The sequence below is a fragment of the Cyanistes caeruleus genome, chromosome 7 (genome assembly GCF_971803275.1).
Source record: "Cyanistes caeruleus chromosome 7, bCyaCae1.hap1.1, whole genome shotgun sequence".
NCBI lineage: Eukaryota > Metazoa > Chordata > Aves > Passeriformes > Paridae > Cyanistes > Cyanistes caeruleus.
Window position 1 is genome coordinate 35,733,088 of NC_141707.1, and position 24,572 is coordinate 35,757,659.

Consider the following 24,572-nt stretch of genomic DNA (forward strand, 5'->3'; position numbering starts at 1 on the left):
GTCATTCAGCTGCTTCACTGAGCACCAGTGGGCTGTAAATACTCCTGGATGATGGCAATAACAGAGAAGAGTTCTGTGCACTCATCTACAGGCGCTGCTTCAGAGGAACACAGCGAGGGTTTCCAGCCAGAAGGGTCATGGACTGCCACACCTTTGAAGTCACCCTGAGTTTCTCACAGGCTTCTGTGGGAGTAGGATGAAGCCTCAAATTAGATAGGAAAAAACAAAGGGTGACACTAAATGAGCTGTGGGAATTGGCTGCAGTAAACACTCATAACTGCTTCCCTTTGCCAGTAAGTAATTGCCCACTGTCTGGTACAGCTAAAATGCAGGGCTTAGGTGCTCGGTGTGCAGAAATAATTCACAGCAAGTTGAATGCAGCATTACTGGATTAGCTCACAACAATATTTTGCTTTTCTGGCTTTTTTTGGAGAGCGTGTGAAAGACCTGCAGAAGCGCCATAAAGGACTTCAAAGAGAAACATAATTTAAATATAATTTGGGTGTCATGAAGTTACTTTACCTTTAAGGGAGTTGGAGTTGCTGGGAACTGCCTGGAGTCTTTTCTCCTGACCAATTATCGGTCATTGCTGGGAATTGACAGCAGTTTAGGCCATTGAAAAGTGGGATCAACTTGTGAACCCTACCTTAAAATGTAAAAGCAGAGCTCTCTGGGTTCTCTTTGTTTTCTGGCTGTGGAGGGTGGCAGAGCTCCAGGCCTCCCGTCCCTGCCCAGGCCATGCGGCCGGGCGGGGATGGGGCCGGGCCTGCCCCGTCTCCCGGCCGGGAGATGGGGGGGCCTGGGGAAGGTTTTCCTCGGGCCCGGGCCGGGCCGATCTCTGGCTCGGCTGCAGGTTTTGCTGTAACTACATTCACTAGAAACTGCCCAGTGAAGAAAGAGAGAGGCCCTGGACCTGCAGCAGGCTGGAGCAGCAACCACACTCTCCAGAGCAGCCATGAGGAACTTTCCATCACAGACAGCTCCAGCTCCTGTTCGGCAGAGATCCTCGAACCATCTACAAAAGCCTGGGCAAGATCTTAACTCTTTCATTACCCAGATGAGACTTGCAGATTAATCTTTTTATCCAGAGAGAGAGAGAGAGATCAACATGAAAAGAGACTTTATGAACTACCAGTGACAGGAAAGAAAAGAAGCTTCAGGAAAGGTAGAGAATTAAGAAGATGCTTTAATTAAGCTGAAATATCTCCCTGTTAAAACTATGGAGATGGACAATGAAGTCATGAAAAGAACTCCTTTAATTCATGATACAGTATCTAGAGAGGAATAAAGTGTTCAAAGTGTAAATTTGAGTAAAAAGTAGAGTAATTATGGTATAGTGAAGTGCTGGGAGATTTGAAGCCCTGAGAGGCCATGAGAAAACTGTTTTCTGGTGAAACTCACAGAAACAGATGAAGAAGACTTTTTTTGCCTTTGAATAACTTATCCTTAAAAATGCTATCTCTAGACTCATGGCCCATACACACTTCAGAGTGATGTGAAAATGGAAGGAGTGGGCTCTGATAACAGCAACTCTGAGCAGCTAACATTAGGGCAATGGAAAACTATAACAAAAATAGTTTTCTTGCGAGAAACTCCATAAATTAACAAGAAGAAACTTCTGTTTCTCTACAAAGACTGGTGAAAAGACTGTAGCAAGAATTGGGACTGTTTTAACCATCAAAGTTCCAAAGTTTTTGTCTCTGTTGTCATGTGAACAAGGGAATAGTGGGTAGATAGGGGAGGGAAAGGTTTTTCTGGAAGTTTATTCTGGTGTTCTTATTATTGTGGTTTGTCAATAAACTTTCTTTTTTTTTTCCTTTTTAAGTTTTATGCCTGTTTTGCTCTTGTTCTAATCTATATCTCACAGCAAGAAATAAGTAATTTTCTTAGTTATTAGTTTAAAACCACGACATTGGGTCAAAATTTAGTGTTGCTGGATGTGTGTTTTCACATGTTTTTTTTTTACTCAAGCATTGTTGCTAACAATTTTATTCTATCATTCTCTTCCAGTAACAGTTTCATGTGATATATTTTAATGGATGGTACCTATACTCAGGTTTTATTTTATGGAATAATGCATTTAAACATGAAGTGCTGCTGCTGTGCATGTGGCACTGACATCTAACACAGTTCTGGTACACAGCAGCCAAAGGCAAATACATTCACTTTTATGAATGATGATGAATAAAGCAGATCTCTCTTTCCTGGCTGCACTGAGCCTGTGGAGATGTGTAACTGATGTTTGCCTGTTGCAGCTGTAGTTCTGGGCAGCATCTGCTCAGGATTCTGGATAGGGCTTTAGGCTGACACAGGGTTATATATAGGAGTTCCTTACATCACTTGCTGTATTGCTATGAAAAGATGTATAGAACTGCTTTAATGGATGATGCTTCTGGGGCCTGAATCAAAGTTACTGAAAAAGATGTTTGGTAATCCCCAGCAAATTGAATTTCCTTTGTTAAGGCAAATGAATAGATGAAGATGCTGATTCTTTCTACATAAACGTTTTCCAATCCCACATGGCTTCTCCCAAGTTCTGTAACAGGACTGCTAAATTGTATAAAACCACCTACAGCGCTGCTTTGCCACTTACAAAGCTGACTTTATCACATAAATTCCAGGATTTAGCAGCACTGAACATGTTGCTGTAGCTTAGTCCTCAGACCCCCAGGGACCATAGCAAGCTGCAGAGATGTGAATCCCAGCACCAGAGTGACCTGTGGGATAGAAGTGAAGGCGCACAAGGATGCACACGAAGGAAAAATTCAGTTGTTGTATTATTCCCTGGATCATCACCAATTTGGGAAAAATTTTTGGTGTTGCCTTGTGAAGAACTCCTTGTGATGCTTTCTCACCTGCTACTCAAACTTGGCAAGCTGCAGTCTGACAGTGGGAGATGTTGCTGGGGATGCCCCAGTGCTGCTGGAGGGACTGGCAGTGGGAAGGGGATGAAAGCCCTGTTTATCACCTGTCCCACTTGTGACCTAACCCAACCTCCAGGGCTTATTTTAGTAACTTGATCCCTGCTCTGGTCTTGTGGTTCCTCGATAGAGCTGGTTTTTATATGTTCTGCTCAAACTCACTAAGCTGGTTACAACATGTTGGTCATTGTGACTGGGATGAAATGTAGCAGGAGTTTGAATCTTATTGGTTTCAGCATCACTTTGTGGAGATAAAGGGCAAGTAATGGCAAGAATTTTTGGAGGGTAAAAAAAAAGTTTTCTGGTTAGAAAATATAATCCTATATTCCTGAGATGCAATTCTTGCTGCTAACACAAAACAGAATTTTAAATGACCAGCATTAACAAAACTGGCCTCTTTTGTTTTTTCCCTTTGAAAACTAATTTGAGGATATTTTCAATCCAGCACACTTTCCATCCTAATTTTTGTATAATATAACATTGCAGAGCCAAGGAATCAAAGATGCGGCCAATTCATTGGGAAATTAGATAAGAATTCAAAGGAAAATTAAAGAAAGAACCAGAATTGCTTCAACTCTTCTAGAGTTTGTATTGGAAACAAATTAATTTCAGATGCAGTGAGATTCTGTTCTGTATAGGCAGCAAAAGATGAGGTATTTAAAAAGAAAAAATGGAGGTTTTCTGCTACTTGAGTGGTAATTGAGCGCCTAGATAATGTTTTTGGAATGAAAAAAAATTAGAGCCTTATGAAACTCACTGCAAACATTGTGCAAAGGAAAGTTTCAATGACATTTCTTTCTTCATTTACCCATTCACAATTTTAAAAGAAAGTGATAGACTGAATCAAGCCCCAGCTGACCACTGGGACTGTAGTGAGTTTCAGTAGTTTGGATAACCAACTGTAGGAAAGAAAAGTTGTTAATTCCTCTTTCTGTTCAATGATCTTCCTATTTACATATTGCTAGAAACGTGTTAAACTGACTGTACAAAAGGAAATTATTTAGTTAATTAAAATAGCTTGATGAATGCTTCAGGCTTTCAAGTCCCTCCTAATGAAATTGGATCTTTTAACCTTAGGGAACCTCCTTTTCCTTAGCTCCATGCAGGGAGCTGGTGCCTGGCAGGGTGCCTCAGAGCCCTGCAGCCACAGGCTTCCCCCTGTTTCCCAAAGAGCCTTTTCCTGCTCACCAATACTCAGCATTCAGCATTAAGGCAAATTTGGCCAATTTGGTCTCTGGCTGGAGAGGAAGGAACAGCTTGTTTTGGCCAGTTGGCCCAGGGAGAGCTGCAGTGGGGTTCATCCAACAGCAGACTGGGAGATTTCTCTTCCCTTGCTCTGATTCCCCAGTGAAGCGCAGGACCTTTCCCTTTCCCTTTCCCTTTCCCTTTCCCTTTCCCTTTCCCTTTCCCTTTCCCTTTCCCTTTCCCTTTCCCTTTCCCTTTCCCTTTCCCTTTCCCTTTCCCTTTCCCTTTCCCTTTCCCTTTCCCTCTTCCTTTCCTCTCAGCTGGTAGGATTTTTCCCACCTCCTGATGTATCTGATTCACGATGGCTGATGCACAGTCATGTGGGTTACAGCTTTTATCATCACTTCTGTTAGAAACTCCCCAGGTCTAGGGGATTAAAACTTGAAAAGGAGGAAGTCTTAAAATTGGTTTTAATGGGTTTAAAAACAGAATTCAGTGGGTCAGAGCAAGGGAATAAAGGTAAGAGAGTTTGCTGAGGTGTCCATCAGTGCCTTTTCTAGGTGTGCCTGCTTTTGATTTTTATTTGCTAAAACATTTTTGGAAACCTTGCTCTGTGGATGGTCATGATGACAGATACCAGAGATGTGCCTTACACCTGCAGTATCCTTAATTAATAATCATGTGCATAAATAGCTGGGAGAAGGATCTGTCTGGGTATTGCAGCCTCCCTGCTTTGCAGGGTATTTACTCCCCCACCAGACTCCCTTCTGCTCACAAAAGCAGCTGAAGGGCAGTGATCCAAAAGGGAGAACTCCACCATAGCACCTTATCTCTTCCTTTGCACTGGGTTAGCAATTACCACTCACCTCTGCCTTGTTGTATTTGTCTGCCCTTACTGCCCAGACCTTTCAGTTTTAACTCAGATCCACACCTATTGAAAGACAGGGCAGAAATTTTATCCCCAGCACAATCTTCTGCATCCCACTGCATAAGGGCTTTTTCTTTTCCACTTTTCTTTTTAATTGGAGATGGAATTCTAATTGAAACATTTTGAGTGAAAACATTCCTGGACATAAATGGACAGCAAAGAAGGCAGAAATGGAATTGCTGTAACTTTAATGAATATATTCAGTTTTATTAGTTCAAAAGTAGTACCATAATTGCTTTTTCCATTCAGTGGCTGAAGAAGTTTTCACCAATAATAAATAGGTTTTTAATGGAAATGGTAGAAGTGGTTATGGACAGTAATAACCACTACAGTGTTTGCAGTTTTCAAATTAAGTCCACATAATTGCTCATAAAAAGAAAATTTCATTTGTTAAAAATCTCTGGAAACATATTGAATGTGTAATGGTAGAAATGCTGGTTCCATAGGAATTATTTTCCTGTCATATTTAATAATCAGGATCTAGTCAAGTATTTAAATGCGTTGCATAAACAAACACTATATTTGGAAAACATACAAAAGCGTGTTGAAAAAGTATGCTTGAAAATATTAGTGACTGCATTTCTTAGACTTAGCAATCGCATCCCTATTATCCAAACAGCCTTCCCAATTAATTGCTTTTTTAACAGATTTCAGCGCTGGGAAATGAACTAGGAATGCCGATAAATTACAAAATCTGTCTTTCTTTCTTTCTCTTTCTCTCTGGCTGCATCTCTGCTGGGCTGTGTGCTGTCTGTCCTAGGCCAGATGGTGCGAGGGCGCTCGGTGGTGCTGCGGGCAGCGGGCGAGGGCAGGCCCTGCCCGGAGCAGCTCAGCCAGCACAGGAGCTGCCCGGTGAAGCCCTGCTACAGCTGGCTGCTGGGGCCCTGGTCTCCCTGCACCGTCCAGGTAGGGCTTTCCAGCGCTCTCCACAGCTTCCCCGTGCCTGGGGTCAGCGGAAAAATCCGCCATCACATTGTGGGATTAATTGCTGGTCGTGGGCTCGAGGTGTCTCTGCGGCTGGTGAAGGTCTGTAGGAAGAGGGGAAGTTCAGGGGTGGTGAACACCTGCCCCTCATTCATAGGGAGTGATACGGGTTCAAGTACTGTGAGCTCATGTAGGGGATTTGTGGAGTGAATGTGTTTCACTGGGCATAGTCATGGTGACCTATAATTTAATTACATGAAATATCTCTAACAAGAAGATAGATACACTGGATACCAAGGCAGCTTAGCTTTTTTTTTTTAGCTTTCTTTTTTTTTTTTAGCTTTTTTTGTTAAGGACTGTATAGCAGGTCTCCCTTCCCGGGTCTCTGGTACAATAGTGTGAGGTATTGTATGAAGTGCTGGTGTCTACTTTCTCCTTACCCTGGCTCTGTTTTTAATCATCTAAAAATGTCTGGATTCAGTTCCCATGTGCTGTCCCTACACCTGCCACCTCTGCTCAGCACTGGAGCCATCATTTTTTCACCGGCAGTGACTTCCATCAAGCTTGAATTGACTTTTTCCTTCGCCTCCGTGCTTTTTCTTCTCTCATCTGTTAGATCACATTTCCAATATTAAAACGTATTAGTTGGTAACCCAGTTTAAGCAGAGGTGAATGTTTCACAGTGACACTTATCAGCCTGCTTAAATCTGGCTTCAGTGAGATGGAGGTAGGAGAAGTGTGGTGGAAACGAGCCCTGTCTGGTCCCAGGGGACAAGACCTGTGCCAGATCTGTGGCTGCTTCTCCACATTATATCATGTAGGAGATTGAAGCCAGTAATGCAGATAAAGACACACATCCCTTGTGATTTCTGCTCTGCCAGCGCCTTGAATACCCACGTGGTTTCTCACTGTGGTGGAGGGACGTGTAGTGAATATGTGAGTGGCACAATAAATACCCAGAATATTCTCAGGTTTTCATAAATGAAATCTGGATTGTGACAGTCCAAGATCAGAGAAACAGAAGTAAATTTATCTTTCCTCTAATCAACAACTCATTGCAACTAGAGATGTGCATGTGGTCCTTGTATGTGCTGTACTCAGCATGTATAAAATGTATATGACATACTTATAAATAGAATAAAATGATAGCATCAGCTGATATTTTGTCCAGCTAACAAGCAGATTGTGTTAAACATCAGGGAAGAGACTTTCAACCATAGGAGCTAACACAGCTGATAAAAAAATTAGTAGGGTAGCTGAATTAAGGCCGTGGCTTCCTCCAGATAAAAAACATATTGTGCAGATTACAGTGTGCCCATCCCAAACCCAGCTAAATTTCAGCTCAGAGCGAGTAATCACGGCGTTCCGTAACCCAGATACCATCCCTGCATTCAGTGAGTTAGAGCCTGCTTCTCTCCTTCAATTACCACAGAGCAGTTTCTCTCCCTTTTTCTTTGTTTTGGAGAGAAGCCATTCTATTCATGTTCACTTCTTTTTAATGAGGTGCTTAGGAATTAAATGTAGTTCATAAATACAGGGTGATTTATTCCTGTGCTTTACCAGAAAAGAAGCTTATTTGGAAGTCCTGTTTTCAAGGATGCTTAGTGAAATAAGGTAAAGCATCCTATGGTAAGGCCAGAATGCATAGTGTGAAAGTGTCTTCCTGTAATAATAGAAATGGGACAATTAGTTATAAGGCTAAAATATTTTTTCCTTATAACTGAGACTGCAATTCCTTGTAGTAGGAGGACTATTTTATGCTGAACTGAGTTCATGTGAACAATTAGAGGTGTCTCCGTGGTTAGGAATAGAGCGTGCTAAGTGTTCTGTGGTGCTGATTGTCACAGTGTGGAAACGAGAGTATTGCTCCCCAGGTAATGGCACACATCCCAGGCACACCTGTGGCACCATGGAGCATTTCCCTGCATTCAGAGGGGTGCAGAACTTAGGAACTGGTCAGTACATCCAATTTTAAAGGGTTGCAGTACATTAATAATTTTCCTCCTAGAGTTGAAGTGGTTTACCCTGATTTGCTTAAAAAAAAAAAGGAAAAAAATTAGCAGTGTCTGACACTGTTGATAATTTTTTCCATTAAGGGAATATAAGTGGAATCTCCAGGCATTTTCAAACACAAAGCTGGCTGACATTCCTAAAAAGACTAAGAACCTTTCCTTTCTAATGGTTTTAAAAGCACTCCCTTAAACGTGATCACGCAACACTCCCTCATTAGAGAGACTTTTACCTGATTAAATGCTCATCAACCTGTGAAAGTGTTGCCCAGTCAACTCTTTACCTAAAATAATTGTGAGCACATGAACCCAGTAAAAGCCAAAAAGGGAAAACTTCTCTTGAAGGCACATCTGGGTGAAGCATCTCATTAGGGCTGTTACCTCCTGTCTTATTGGAGCGTTACATGTGGGAAATACCAGATGTGATGTGAGAGAGGGCTCGTGGAGATGCTGCCTTATATTAGTGAGTTACTGAATTCCAGAGATTCCTGACTGACACAGGAGGTGTAAAGCTTCTGATTTCCCCATCAGGGAGCAGGGAGAGAGGTGGAGGCTCCATGCAGGTGCTGGTGGAGAGGCACATACATCCTGTATTTAGGAAAACCAGCGTGGCATGTAGTAGGGTCAGCATAGGAATTTTTGCAGACAAATGGCAGGAATCCCTTGTGGAAGTCAAATTCCCACATATTTCCAGCAAGGAGATCATGACTCAAGGGGAAAATCCAGGTTTTAGGCAAACCTCAGAGGATCACACCTTCCAAAGAAGAGCATTTTCAACAAAGAATTGATCCCCTGAGTTTTGAATATGTGATGGTTTCCTTGGCAGTTCTCCTCTGATTAGCAGCTATTCTCTGCATCCTCAGTGTGCCATTGCTGGCACAAACTTCCTCTGGTTCCACACCTACTAATTAGATCTTCAAATGTATAATTCTGGGGACATGAATAATTTTGAAGATGATAAGGAAGTTAATGCAGTGCTCCTGCATTGCTTAAGACCTTTTCAAATATACCAAAAAGCATCTCCTACCGTAAGTGACAGGGTGACATTTTAAGTGTGTTCAGTTGATTGTAAAAACCCATTGCTGGTCTTGAAAGAAAGCAAGCAAGTGGGAGCCACTGTTAAAAAGCAAATCTTTCTCTTTGGGATTGTTTTGAGAATTCATAGGTTTGGTTGTTTTTTTGTTTTTTTATTCTAGACATTACAAAATATGAATGTAGCTCCAATATAGTGCGATAAAAAAATGAGAAGTGTTGCTTGTGGCCTATTATAGTGGAAACTGTTGCACTGAAAAAATTTATTGTTTTGACCTATTTATTTCTCAGTATTTTTCATATTATTTATATATTGATATACATATAAGTAATTATATACTGTTTGTAGAAGAAATATATTTTTGAAAACTCTTCTTGTCTTCTCCAGTCATTTAGGCATTCTTTGAGTCACTTTGTACTGGAAATACTGCAGTTTGATTAATGCCCATTTCCCCCAAGAGTATTCTCCCTTCATCTTCTGTTCCCACCAGCCATTTCTAAGCACTCTAACCCAGTGGACAGCTGCACGAGTTTTTCACACACCATTAATCTCAGACCACAGCAGAAGTTTCAGCAGTGAAACAGTAATTTAGAGCAGCAAGTTACACACTGACTAAAGTGAAACACTGTGTTAAAAGCTTGGAATCTAGCTGCATACAGTAAATCTACACTAATACTTCTTAGATGCTTTAGATTAGCAGGTGCTCTAAACCCTGCTAGTTGTGCTCTTACTTCCATTTTATTGTGGATCTGCAGCAGAAGGGAGGGAGAGAATGCAAGAGCTGCCAGGTGTGTGCAGGAGAGGCGTTCTCGAGATTCCTGCTAGCAAACCTGCTGCTGGATGAATGCACTCGGTAGGAGCCGTTCTGTTCTGCAGATGAAGTCCATTATTTTAAAAGAATCCACTGCCAAGAAATCCAAAGGAGCATTTCCCTTGGTTATATAAAGGCAATGTTTCTTCCCTCTTCTTGAGTTTTGTTTACTGAATTTTTCTAAAGTGCCGTTTCCACGAGGCTTCAGGCGTGCGTTCATAAGGCGTCATGCAGACATGAGGCACCTCAACAGCATCACAGCTCTTCATCTGATGAGAATGAAACAATTCCACCCTCTAGAAACAGCCTCGGTGCTTCATCTCTCAGAGCATCCTCAGCCCTTGATCATAACTTTAGCCAAGGAATATTGATTTTCCACTGAAGGCTGTCATCTTCAGTAGTTTGGTGTATGCCTGGGATGATGAGCATGGAATGGCTCAGATGGAGCCTCCTTTTTCTTGTTCAGATGGGGTTTAGTGCTGACAGGTGATGGCTGATTTGGGTTGGTGTTTTGGTAGTGTGTGACATGAATTGGTGATCTCTGTGTGCTCCAGATCTGGTCACTCCCTTTAGAACATGACACAGACAGCCCACAGTGCAGTAAGGATAAGTAAGGATTTTTGCTGTTCACAGGGTTTAAATCATGTGAGTGATCTTCTTGGGCTGTATCATCAGAGGAGGGTAGAAGAAATACCTGTTCCTTTATGGACAAGCCCTTCTCTTGGCTTCTTAAGAGAAACCCAGAATGTCTGTGCTCATCTAACTTGACATTAATTAAGAATCAGTAAATTCATTAATTTGAGTAAAAGGCATGAAGGGCAGACCTCAAAGATGGTATTAATCCTTTATGAATGTATCCTCTTCCACACCTTTGATAGTGACACACTTTCATGTGTGGCCCTACCCCAGTCTCCAAGCTTCTGTAGAGAGGTGTACAGAGGAAATCTCCATCTGTCTTCACATAACTGGGGGTACTGTTGCAGACCAAATTTATGTCTTTGAAGACTTTTCATATAGAATCAACTGTGTTTCTTCAGTCCTGTGCTAATATCACTGATGTGTGCCTCTGTTCCCTTTCATCGTCCTGTAGGGTGGACAGTGTGGAGATGGATTGCAAGTCCGCAACCTCACGTGTGTAGTGCATGATGCATCAGTTTCTGCTACATCCAAACCAGTAGAAAATGCATTATGTGGTGAGCTACCATCAAAAGAAAGTGTGCTGGAGTTACCCTGCTCTGTGCCTTGCCCAGGTAAAGGCTTTGGAAGTGAATTTTCTGTCTGTGGTAGCTGTCTGAGGTGGACATGCTCCTCTAGTTCTGAATACTCGTGAGCACTTGTAGTACAAGTCTGTGCTTCAGCAGATCAGGTAAATGCTCAGTCTGCTGTTTCTAGACCACCTGAAAAAGTCTTTGTTTTTTGAGAAAATGAGATACCCCATGAAGCAGAAAATCCAAATATTGTGTACTACTGAGAGATATCCTAGAGGTATTTCACTATTAAAGCTGTTTATGCTTAGGTTAGCCTTACCCTTTAAGGCTAATTCTTTTGGAAAACCTGTGATTTCTTGTTTCAACGTGCAGGTGACTGCCACCTGACAGAGTGGTCAGAGTGGAGCTCCTGTGAGCTCACCTGCATCAGTGGCAGGAGCTTTGAGACAACCGGGCGTCAGTCTCGGTCCAGGGCCTTCATCGTCCAGTCTGCAGAGAACCGTGAGAGCTGCTCCGGACAGGAGATGGAAACACGGCCTTGCTCAGGTAGCTGGGCCTCAGCACTGCTTCCTGCCCGTCAGGAATTTGTTGTGGGTTTGTAGCAAGGCGTGAAGAGTAACTGGTGCTGATGTTACAGGAGGGAAGTGTTACGATTACCTGTGGCAAACCAGCCCTTGGCGGGACAACGTGCGCACGGTGTGGTGCCAGCGCTCGGATGGAATGAATGTCACAGGTATGTCCCCAAATGGTCTCACCCTTGTGAGTGAAATGGCTCCACAGAGGCTTTCCTGCTTCTGCATCTGTTGCTCAAAGGCATCTTTCCTTGCTCTTCCAGAATTTCAGTTTGGATCTTTATGTGTAGGAAAGACAGGTGGGAGCTCACCAGCCTTGCTGTTCGCTCAGCATCACACACGTGTTTGGAGTATTTGGGCTAATTGCCCTTACTGTGGGCTGGTCATGGGAAGAAATGAGTGCACACATACTAAAGGGCTGGCTTGCACAGCCCTCAGTTCAACCTTTCTGTGGCTGTGAAGAGCAGAAGAGAACATCACACGCGTGGTAGAGACCCCATCTTCTGTACCTCCTTTTCAAAACACAGGAGTCTCAAATCACTCAAGCTGTGAGATTCCTGCTGTTGTCGTGACCTACAAATTCTGCCTGTGCAGGATGAAAAGGGAAATTCATGGTCAGAACTTTGAAGCTCCGTGAGAGATTGACAAAGGCAGTAGGGCTGCATATCCACAGGATCTCTTTCAATATGCACAGGGTAAAGGAGGAGAGAGTGGAAACAAAAATGCAGATGTTCATGTCTAGTTCTATTTATAATGACTAGTTAGGATAATAACAGAAATCTTATGTTCAAAGGTTGCCAAGTATTTAAGAACTCATTAACATGTTTTTATTCCTATAGAAGCACAGGCTTTCCCAAGTGAGGATGGGCAAGGGCGTTACGTGGATTATGTCTTTTTATGTAGATAAGCCATTAATGAGGACACAGAAGATCTGCATCTAATTCCAGATTCTGTCCCCAACTTCCTATGTGGCCAGTGGCAAATTGCTTAAATCTGTATATCTCTGTTCTCCATTAACAAGATGGGTATGATAATAATTCCCTGCCTTGTTAAGGCAAATTAATTAATGCGATGCCTACAGATATTATGCTAATATGCTTAATAGACTAGTATTTAACTATATAAAATAAGCAGGCAAGCACTTCTTTCACTGTGGTGATCTAAGGCAAAAACATTTTGAAAGATGCTCTTGAAGGCACTCAGTATTTTCTTTCCCAGGAGGGTGTCCTCTTCGGACGAAACCTGCCGAAGTCCGGCACTGCAGCCCAGCGTGCAGAAAACCCTTCTCCTACTGCACACAGGTAACTGCTCTCTGCAGAACAGGGCTGGGAAATCAACTCTGTGAGATTTAATCAATTAGATTGCATCTTAGATTGCATTCCGGGACTTAGAGAATAGTTTTGTTTGTCCGTGGTACCACCTCGAGGATGTTGTGGGAATTTCATCCTGAAAAGAAACTGTGAACCTGCACAAGCGAGTGATGGAGTATTTATGTGGTGTTGCAAGTTTGGGTTTGTTCTGTGGAGGGATTTTGGCTTTAATTTTCAAATTAGACCTCTTGGTTTAATTTTAGTTGAGTGCTGTTTCACTGTTCTTTAGAAAAGGGACTGTTTAAAACTTCTGTAAAAGAGTAGATAAAGGAGCATCAATCACATGTTTGGATCAAGGGTGTCAGACCCTCAGACATTATAGATGCAAGACAATCAGCAAAGGAAACAATGTTAAAAAGCCATTTTAAAATAGAAATCCAGAAAACTGAGTATGTATTTAGCAAACCACAGACTTCCAAATAAACTCTTGAAGATACTGTTTAATCTGATCCAGGGTAATGGATATTTGGTCATAAGAAAGCTATGAAATTTTGGAGTGGAAATATGTAAGGAGGGTTTGGGTCTGAAGGGGGATTTTTTTTGGTTTGTCTGTTCTATTGCCCAGCAGGGTCAGTGGGAAAATTGTTACTGACAAGAGGAGTTTGCCACAGATTCCTGTTGTTAAGCGTGTTGGGGTGAAAATGTTTATATGTTGGACTTCTCTGCAATTAATGACTCTTTTTCAACCAATTCCTCGAGTATATTTGGGGTTTTTGAAATGGGCTCGTGGGCACCAGTTTCTGGCTGCTTTGGTTTGGTGGTGGTGAATTTGTGTGTGCAGGTGAAGTTTGTTCAAGCTTTCCCAACAGTGTGCACTGTTCTGTGAGAGGGCACTGCTTGGTTTAATGCTGAATTCCCTTTTATCTCCCAGAGAGGAGTCTGCGGCTGTGAGCGGGGATATACAGAAGTAATGAGATCAGATGGGTTCCTGGATTACTGCGTGAAGGTACCAGGTTTAGAAGATAAGAAAGCTGATGTTAAGACCATTGCCGGAAAAAATAAACCTGTCAACTCCAAAATGCATGACATTTTCAAAGGATGGTCTATTCAACCTTTTAATCCAGGTGAAAAACTTAAATATGAATGGAATAGATTGTCTTTAGAAGGTTTCTGTAGAAGAAGGGTACAAGCTTTGTAGATGATCACATCAGAGATTGTGTCTGGGAGCTGCAGAGCGACCTCCCAGTTTCCAGCTCGTGTGCTGTCTTTCATGCCTTTGTGTCTGTGCAGAGGAATCACAATCTCTTATGTTGAGAGATAGCTAAGATAGAATGAAGCAATAATATTATGCAAAAGTGTGCTCATATGTGATTTGGGGGCATGTTTAGAACTATTATCTGATGATGTTTCTGGAAGTAATATGTTTGGACTAGGAAAGGTATTGATCACTAGCGCTTCAGAAGTTTCAGAGAAAAAAGTGCTTAAGATTTCATTAAAAAAAACGTTGGTTGCTTCTTGCCATATTTCAAAAATATATGAAAAGAAAATGGTAGAAAGTCTACAGTTTAGTCTTGAGGGTTGAAGTTACAGCATTAAAAGCGTCCCACAAAGGCAGACAAGCTGCTGTGCCCAAGCAGCTCATCCCAGGTGGATCTTTGACATCCACAGCGTAAAATCTTTCCCAGCTGGAACCGCAGACTGCATGTGCCCAGACTGGAACATTGCTCTCATATGGGATTCTCATTTTGATTGTTTGTTTAAAGATGAATTAATTAAAAACAAATTTCTGAAATGCAAATAGGACTTTAAAAATCGGAAACAAATGGGTCAAGCATATCAGGTTTTACTGAAATGCATCTGTTCTCCTCGTATTATAAAATACTGGCAGTGCAGTTTTCCCCCCTTCTTCAGGTACCTGACATTGCATTTGTTTGCAATTATTTCCTAATGAACATGAGACTTTAGAAAACATGTAGTGAAAGGTTCTGTTAGGGGATTCAGGGAGCCGTAATTCTGTCTGATATATGTGATCACACTTTGAATGTTACATTTACATATTTGATTTGCAGACAGTGGTTAACCTTTGCGTTGACAGTCTCTGGGCTCGTAGAGCTCAGTCCAAAACCTTTTAAATCTGGCTGCTTTTTGATCAAACCCTTCATCCAGTTCACCCACACAGTTCACCAGCAGTTTGAGTCACAGGTTTGGGGTTAATTGCCTCTTTGTCAACATCCCTGGCCCTCTGTAGATTGTCTTACTTGGGTGTCATCTTTTTGGCTGGTACTTTTAAGGGGTTAGAAAAAGGGAGGAGGTGTAGGTGGATGCTGCAGTCCTCTCTTTTTAAATCAGCATTTGAGTCTGCAGCACTAAAAGCTTCTGGAGGGCTTTACCTCAGCGCAGCACCTGTGAGCCAACTCTCACCCAAGGTCTGCAACAGAAACAGTGACTGAGACACTTTCACAGAACATGGTGTTGATTAGTTTTAGGGCAGAAATGTTACAGAAACAAGATATGGGAAAGGAATAAAGGTGCTCCATGTGTGCTAAGTGTATCACCAAGCCTGTGGCATCCTGCAGTTAACTCTTCAATCTGTACACGCTCTTCCGACCCCAGCTCAAGGCTGGTGCTCTTCAAATCACTCCCCTTTGTCTAACTTCACAACAAAATGTGTAATTGCTCCCCTCAAAGAGGCTCCCAGGCTCACTGGTCTGGGGATTTGCAGTGGTTACTGCTGGCTGAGCCATCAAACCACTGTAACCTCCCCGTTCTGCTGTTGATAGCAGTGACAACAAGACACCACAAGCCCTGTGGTGAGGGCTGCCTGTTTGGATGGCATTTAACACCCTGCAGCACCCCAGTCCTTGACATTGGCTGGTCAATGAAAGTACCTGTGCTTTCTCCAGCTAACCTGTGGTTTCCCTTCCCATTTACAGTTTGGAACACTAATTTTATTTTGATTTAATGAGGCTGATGTTTTTGTTCTTCTAAACGCTCTACAGGAGTGCACAGAACTGATTTCAAATCAGGCTTTTTTCCTCTCTTAACAACACTCTGAGAGGCCAGAGTTCAGGTACAGAAACTTTTCTTCAACTTGAGAGGCAATTTAAATAGCATTGTTTAAATTGTCAGATGACATGGTCCAGTGCCTTTCTGCTGGGGATGGAGAGCAGAGCTGCCTTTGTAGCAGACATGCTGTGACGCCTTTATGGGGCTGTGACAGTCCCTTTGCAGGACTGCTAAATATTTCTTGGCCATCTCCAGATGAGAGGGCAGCAAATTTCATACCTAGACTTCAGCAAAATAACTCAAACAAACCAAGCCAGACCTGATGAACAGAGCTCTTCCTACATGGGAGATATTTTGAGGAGCAGAAAAAAATCTGTGAGAGGTACTCAGCCTTTCCACAAAGCTTGGAAGAAAAATGAGAAAGAATGGGATCTGATTAAATGTGTTTCCCTTTGAAAAAATTTGTCATTCAAACATAAAATGAAAACCAGGCTCAGTGATTGTCCCTCTCACTTGACTGAATTTGAAATGGCCTCTGTCAAACTGCGTCTGTGGGCACTGCACAGGTTCCTGTTCCTGCCTCCAGTGTGTATTTGCAGCTCTGTTGATGTGAATCAGCTCAGACTGCTGCTGTGTGGAAAAGTACCAAACCTGCTCCCTACAAGGAAAGCTGTCCAGCCAGAAACAGAGCAAGGAACTGAAATACTCATCTTTCAAAAATTGCTGTTATTAGTAGTGCAAAGCTTGTAATTAAGGACCTGTCCCAATGAAGTGTTCTGAGACAAGGGAATGTTTGAAGAGACTCAAGCCCACATGTGCATGGAGGGGTTCCTGCAGGTGTCCTGGGTCACTACAGCCCAACCCACAGTCTTACCTTGTCTTAAAGCCAGTTTTGTCTGCTGCTCCTGTGGCCCAACCAGAGAGCTCTTTCCCAGCTTTATCCCTCTTACTGTTAAAATGCCTGTTCTTGTTTTCATTCTAAGCTGGATTTATTCCCATTTGCTGGCCAAGTGTTTCCCAGTTCTAAGCAGCTTTTCCACTCGTGCTTGCTGGTGTTTACCCCAACTGACCTCCAAGTGTTTATGGAGAACAATCCCAGCCCTTCTCAGCCCTCAGCTAAACACATCAGGTGTTGCCTGTGTCTGGATCAGCTCAGCACTGAACTGCCTCTGCCAGAGCAGCCACTGGGCTCTGGAGGGAATGTTCCCCAGTTATCCTGTGCCTCTTCCCCTTTCCATTAAAATCTTGTCTATAAAATCAGGGATTTTTTTCAGAAATCTTCCTTGCTATCAAAAATATGAGGTTTATGAATTACTCCCAGGCAATCCCTGATGTGCTCCCCATCAGTGATGATACTGATTTCTCTTCAACTGATCTCTTAAAACTTGGTGTGTTTTAGAATAAAGTTTTTTATTCTTTCCTTTTCTACCTCTGTCCTTTTTCCTCGTCTTCCAACAGATGGCAAACTGAAGATATGGGTATATGGAGTATCAGCTGGAGGGTTCCTCATCATTGTTTTCCTGATTTTTACATCCTACCTGATGTGGTGAGTATGGCAGGTATTCTGTCCTTAAATATAAGCTAGTTTGTGTTTATTTACACAATCCAAAATACATCACAACTCTGCATTGCAGGCATTTAATGCTCAAAGCTTCAGGATAGGATTGGAGGTTCGATTACCTAAGTGCCTTTGTTTGGCCCCTACCTCGGAGTAATTAAAACTCTCCAGATTGTAAATGTTAACAGCCATTATTGTGAAGAAGTTTGGTGACCATGCAGGGAAAGAATTATTTTTGGTTATCAATAGGCCCTTATATTTATTCAGACTTCTGCTGGGATTAGAAAGGGGTTTGATTGTATTCTTCAAAAAAAAGATGAAGTAAAACTGAAGAAAGGCAAGGAGAGTGATTGGAACAAGGAGCTGGCTTCTGCTCAAGGAAGGACTAAATAGAATAGGGACATTCAATTGAAAAATAGTGTTTGATGTGGGAATACAGTAGAGATCTATGAAATCATAAATGGGGGAGAAAAGGGTGCTATTGAATTTTTATCTCCCACAATAAAAGAAGTAGGAGGCATCTGATTAAATGGTCGTTTAAAATAAACAAAAGGTATTATTTTTCACACAGTGCATTATTACCTTGTGAGCTTGCTGCTGCCAGGGCTGTGCATGCCAGAAAGATAAATGGATTCAGAGATGGCATGAGAGTTCATGGGAGATTGGGTCTCTTGGTGTTAATTGTGGTTTTTTGGCTGTTCGCTACAGCTCAGAAAATCCCTAAATAGATTTTTGCAGTGAATACATCAGGCCTGTGTCTAAAGCTGCTCTTAACAGCCATTGTTAAGGACAGGGTAGCAGGTCTGCACCCTTATTCCAGGGGCTCCTGGGTTTTGCTGGGGGTGAGGGGTGTTTGCTCTCCTCCAGGCAGGGGAGCTGAGCCCAGCCTGACAGAGCTCGCCTTGCTCTCCCTGCTTTGAGTATTTGGAAAGGCACTGCCATTGGTGCCTCTGGGAGGACAGAAAGGGAGAAGTGGGAAGCATCCAGGTGTCCTGCAATTCCCAGGATTTGGCCTGACTTTACAAACACTCATGGTGCAATCTGGCCCAAGCCCTCACCAATCAGGGCAGGCAACCAGAGAGTCACAGCCCCACCTGACAGCATCACTGCCCGCTTTCATCCAACAGTTTATTCCTTTTCACTCTCTTAGGCTTTCTCTCTTCAGTTAAAAGCTCAAATAACAGCTTAGGAACTGCAGCTCCCTTATTTTCCAAGCCATGTAGCTCCATTTCTCTGTAGCTTCACAGCAGAGGATACAGAGGATTTTTTTAATAACATTACACACTTCTCCATCATGCTGAGGAAATGCATTTCTCAATAATAATTATTGTTGCTTCAATACCATGCCAAAGAAAAGTGAGAATATCCCACTCCCAGACAGCTCATATTCCAGTTTTTCTGTGAGGTGTTCCTTGTTTTGTCAGCTGTGAGAAGAGACAGGAGATGAATGTGCTTTATTTCCTCTGCAGATGGGGAGCACAGCTGGCTGCCCCTTTCTGACAGGCTGTGTGTCCATACCACACACATGAGAGCACCAGAGGGGCCATGTGGTGTCACCCAGTTACAGCATTCAATGGCCACCTTGGAAAGTTGATTTTTTAAATTGAAGTTTGGGGATTGATGATGTTTCTGAGCTTGTTACAGTTTGTAATTTTGTCTTCTGAAATGCTTTTCTTGCAGCAAAAAAACGAAGCAGCATCAAAGCCCTCCACCACAGCAGAAGCCTCTAACCCTGGCCTATGATGGAGACATTGATATGTAACATAAACAAGAAATCCAAATGTAGACATCGACTGCCTTAACTGCTTTCTTTTTTGGAACTCTCTGACTTCTCAGTTTTTTGAGGAATCTCCTGATGTATAATGTCCTGGGCAGAACAGAAGTATTGCAAGCTGAAAATTTTGCCACCTCTTTATTAAAAAAAAAGTGGAATAAAAAACTTGAATCTCATGAAACTTTTCTGAAGAGACCAGAACCTACATCCCTTCCTGTTGAACAATGGGAATAACAAGAAAAGAGAAAATCTACAGACATCAAAAGGAATTTGTTAAAATAAAAAGGCATGACAATCCCAAGGAAATTGTGACATTTACTGTAAATGACAAGTTTGACACAGCATCATTATGCACTATATTAGTGCAGGGTTCTTTATTCTTCACATACTTCAACAATGAGTTTTCTAGTGTTTACATTTCGTTCAAAGACTTTAAAACCAGATCATGTATTTTGAGAAATGCAAGGAAGAATGAGTTGAAGTGTCTGAAGTTACCAGGTTTTTTAAAGTTTCTTCCTTCTTATCCTGTTTTCTAGTCTGGAATATGATTTTGCTTCATTTCCACCTACAGGACAGAATAAGGATTGTTATGAAAACGCATAGGTGGTTTCTTAACCAAGAATATTTTCTAAAGAGCTGAGTAGATAGGTGTTTTGATGAGTGGCTAGAGGATTTGATTGTTTAAAAAGGATTTTAAATTAAATTAAACCATGTAGATACATTATGGCCAATTTAAATTGTTATTCAGTTTAATTAAAACAAACTCTGCTTTTGTATTTAAATTTTCTTATCTGAAATATTTATAAATTCCTTTTTTTGAATTTAATTACCTGACCTCATTTAATATACATCAAACACAAATGCAGTTTGTAGAAGGTCTTGCTTTTTTAAATGTTTCAGAACCACTGAGAAGTTACATGTAAAATTCTGGGAACATTTGAAGAGGGTAAGTGTTTATAATAGTGTGTGTTGCAAGTAAGAAAGTGCCATCTTGTGGTATTGACTTGTATTTATAAGCAAATAAAATGCTAAAGAGAGTGAGAAAATTGCTTCTGGTATGTTGAATTAAATGTGTGTAAACAACTTGTATTATTAGTCATTTACTGAGTCTGTGAGATTGGCCTTGGATTTCAAACTCCTCTGGCATTATTTTGTGCTGCAGTGATTAGTGAGAGAAAGAGTACAGACAAGTACCAGTAGAGAGAATAATTGCAGGTGTGGAGAATTCTTGGTCTTATTTTTAACTCAATGCTGCTGTTGATTCCAATAATCAGAAGAGAAAAAGAAGAATTGTCACCAGCCCAGCACCTGTCTGGTCCTTCTCCACCCAAAGGTACCTGAATCATCACAACAGATGGGTATGGCTGGGGCAGAAGGCATTGCTCATCTGGTCATGTTGCTATTCACTGCTTTGTGAACTGGTTTGAATGTTATGGTTTTATATTAAAAATGATGGAATTGTAGACAGGCTTCCTTCCCTAGGTCGGGATCCCACCCACTCAGCATTGCTCCTGCAGCATGGAATTGAGATGGCATTGTGCCACTAAGGCAGGGTCTGGAGTGTGCTTTTCTCTTGCCTCATTACAAAGAAAGGCTGATGGGATTGTGAGGGGAAATTGACTCAAGTGTTTCTGGACCTGAAGTTGTTCTGCTGGCCCTGCTTTCCACCTTAGAGCTATAACTGCTTATGGAATATAAAGCAGGATCTTTCTAGATGTTTCCTGGTAACATTGGGGTCCTAAATCTTTTTTCAGCAGTGCCCTGTACCACTGAGTAACATCTACAGAGGAAGAATTACAAAGGGAATAATGATCTGGTGCTATTAGGAGCAACACTGACAGATCTTAATATATTTTGTCTGTGGGACACCATGTCAGCAGAGTGGCACTCTGAATAATGAAGGAATAAGCTCCGTTGAGTATGCTGTTCAGCAAGGCATTGGAGTGGGAAAGTTGGTGTAATAACAGCAAAAATGACAGCTGGAGCATGTGGTCATTGCCCTCAGCATCAGGGTAAATTACAATCCAAACTGTGATGAAGAGAAGGCTCTGGGGAGACCTCAGAGCACTTGCCAGTGCTTAAAGGGGCTCCAAAAGGGAGCTGGAGAGGGACTTTGGACAGAGACACGGAGTGACAGGACAAGAGGGAATGGCTTCAAACAGGGCAGGTTTAGATGAGATATCAGGGTGGTGAGGACGTGGCACAGGTTTTCCAGAGGCTGTGGCTGCCCCTGGAAGTGTTCAAGGCCAGGCTGGATGGGGTTTGGAGCAGCCTGGGGCAGGGGAAGGTGTCCCTGCCCACAGCAGGAGGGCAGACCTTTAAGTTCCCTTGTGACCCAAACTGTTCAGTGACTCAATCGTTCCGTGTCCGGTGCGGGAGACGTCAGATCCTGGGGCAGGTGAGAAGCTCCAGGTGGATCACTGCAAAGTGTGTTCATATTGAGGAGATGGATCTGGGGGTGTGGTGCAGTCTGGTGCCCCTGTCCCGCTCCGTGTCCCCTAGTGCACCCTCTGGCCGAGAGGGACTGGCCACGGTTCCCGCTGGGGCTGAGCGCTGCTTGCGGAGCCAGGGCTCGGGGTTGGTGCATGGGGATGAGGCACAATCTGCTGCAGAGCTGTGGCAGTTCAGTGGTGCCCTTTAGGGATTTGTTCAGAAATGCCCAGGAAATGAGTGCACCTGTTTGACTTGGTAAAATAAAATAAAATAAAATAAACCAGCAGGGAAGGCTCGTGGGGCTGCTGCTGTTGGAGGCTGCTGGCTGCGCACCGTCTGCCGGCGCGTACGGGAATCCGTGTCTGCTCCTCGTCCAGCTTGGACAGCATGGTGATTCAAATGTCACAAGGTAATTGCATGTATTTGATAATTTGGGATTGAATTAAGCTGTGAAATTGAACCAGAGGCCCTGCAGGGTCCATGAGGCTGAGAATGCAGCACAGTGCAAAGCCAGGAGTCGGTTGCCTAGCCAGATGCCAAGGTTATTACGCTTTGTAAGAGCCCAGGATATCCTGCTGGGGGGGATTCCCAGCCTCCTCTGGGGGCACTGGATTCAATGCCTGCCTTTCATTGTCCAAAATGAGTCATGACATGGAGAAGGGATTACTCCCAATTCTTGCCTATTTGGGATTTCTAGACTTTCTGCTGAAGTATCTGGAGCTGGTGCTGTCCCCTGCTGAAGATGGTACAGAGGTCTTGATTCCTCAGGAAGGAATTTTTCTACTCCCAGCTCAGGCATCCCATCAGCACAAGTATGTGTTGTGTGATTGTGAGTGAAAACTTCTGTGGGTGAAGAATTTCTTCCTGATACCTGATCTAAATTTACCTTCTTCAAAGCCATTCTCTCTTGTCCTGTCACTCCACGCCTCTGTCCAAAGTCCCTGTCCAGCTCCCTTGGAGTCCCTTTAGGCACTGGAAGGGGCTCCCAAGTCTGCCTGGAGGCTTCTCTTCTCCAGCCTGGGCAACCCCAATTCTTTTAGCCTTTCTCCACAGCAGAGGTGTTCCAGCCCTCTGGTTGTATTTTTTTTCTAAATGTATAATGTAATTTTCACTTGTGAGTGGAAGAAGAAATGTTGTTTAAATGCACTTGTGAGTGGAAGGAGAAAAGTAATTTAAATATAATTTTAAGTCTTGTTTCCAGCTGGGAGGTCATAGTGTGGAAAAAAATTACCTCACTCAGGACTTTCTGAAAGATGGGTCAGGCTACCTGATGTATTAACGTGCCTCAGGACAGATTATGGTTCTGTCTGGTTTAAAGTGTAATTTAAATGAATGAACTCCCTCGTCTTACAGCTGTGACACGCACCTGTCCTGGACAGGAGCTTGATTTATATCACCTTTGTGAGGATCTATCTGAGCCCAGGCTGTTACGTGCCATCCATATGGATGTGCTCCTTGATTCCCGGAGCCACGACCCGGCAGGTGACTCTGTTCCTGTCACTTAGCTGCTGACATGACTTGTGCCACCAGCCATGCCATTAAGCTATTGAGATGTCACACCACCTGATCCCCAGTGCTCGTGACGGGCTGTGCCTCCTGCTTCTGTCAGACGTGGAAGATGAAGGAAGTCCCAGGTAATTCCTCCTGGCCTTTTCTGCCAGGTGCAGCTGCAGGGATGGGGTGGGACGTGTCACACGGTTCTTACTGCTTGAGGAAGTTGTACAGCTGTGGGGCTGCCTTAGAGAAATCTGTTTGACCCATCAGGATAACCAGGACTAGAAACGTGAGAGTGAAAAAACCCGAGGCGTTGGCGTGAACTGCCGCCGGATAAATGGAACCGTGCACAGCCACTCCTTGTTCCTGCCTGGCAGAAATGAAAGAAGTGTCCTGCTGTGAAATCTGATAGCAAGGGACCCCACTCTGCCTGGGAACAGGTTATTAGCCACGCTTTGTGATCTGGTTATATTTACATTTAGGGAGAGAGGAGTAGATTTGAGTGAATACTTAGAGCAGCAATCTCGGCGACGGGGATGCTTTCTGCCTGAATTTTTAATGTGTGCCCTTTCATCCCACAAGCTAACAGAGTTTATTCATATTTTTAAATGTAAACCAGTGGTAAAATGGTAACATATGGAATGTCTGAGAAAATAACCTAAACCCCCATATTTGCAGACATTGGTAATTATGTACATTTGCTTTGATTACATGTTTTGTTACAGTCATGGTGGGCTGTAGGCAGACACACAGATTAAAGCAATTTATGGGATTTATCCTGTCTGTGAAGAGATGTTTTGATGGAATGAAAATCAGATTCAGTTTCTTCCAAGAAGAAAAAGTGTTACCATTCTCCTCTGCTTCATGGAAGTTCACCTGCACGTTATAAATGTTGGGGTTGTCACACAGCAGCATGACATTTGGAAAAAACTCCTCAGACATAGTAACAGTGAGTAATCTTTCAACAGCACGTGGGTGAAGTGGAGCACCCAGCGTTCATTTTGCAGATGAGGAACATGGCATTCATAATTTTCTACTTTTTGGGTGCAATCTGGCTCCTACCCCTTGTGAGCAGGCTTCAAGTATCTTTTCTTGCAGCAGTGTCTGAGCAGATGAGTGCAGCAGCAGGATTGGGCCAAGGAATGATGTGACATTTCCTCTCTCCACAGCAAATAACCTTTGGTAACTGTTCTGGAGCTCAGGTTTAGCAGGAATTCACACAGAGTTAGTCCTGCTTCTCTGGCACTGCTGTAGCATCAGGCAAACCCATAACTGAGGTGGCAGAGAAGGGATGTACCTGGTCTGAAATCAGTAAACAATCTTACTGACTTCATTTAGAGATGATCAGACCATTCTTACATTGTTATCTGCTGCCTCCTTAGGGGCTCCTTAGAGGTAGACTCCTT

The 24,572-nt window shown here is 42.9% G+C and overlaps 1 protein-coding gene across 6 annotated transcripts in view; it reads left to right on the forward strand.

The window, feature by feature from the left end:
- Positions 1–20,285, forward strand: part of THSD7B (thrombospondin type 1 domain containing 7B) — a 298,549-nt gene extending 278,264 nt beyond the window's left edge. For all 6 annotated transcript variants that reach the window (XM_086898690.1, XM_086898691.1, XM_086898693.1 and 3 more), the window contains 8 exons: positions 5,795–5,940; positions 10,902–11,061; positions 11,392–11,565; positions 11,657–11,752; positions 12,810–12,892; positions 13,833–14,025; positions 17,366–17,453; positions 19,146–20,285. In XM_086898690.1, the coding sequence (XP_086754816.1) occupies positions 5,795–5,940; positions 10,902–11,061; positions 11,392–11,565; positions 11,657–11,752; positions 12,810–12,892; positions 13,833–14,025; positions 17,366–17,453; positions 19,146–19,227 (1,022 nt within the window). In that variant the 3' untranslated portion in view covers positions 19,228–20,285. The remainder of the gene's footprint in view (positions 1–5,794; positions 5,941–10,901; positions 11,062–11,391; positions 11,566–11,656; positions 11,753–12,809; positions 12,893–13,832; positions 14,026–17,365; positions 17,454–19,145) is intronic.
- The last annotated feature ends 4,287 nt before the right edge of the window (positions 20,286–24,572 follow it).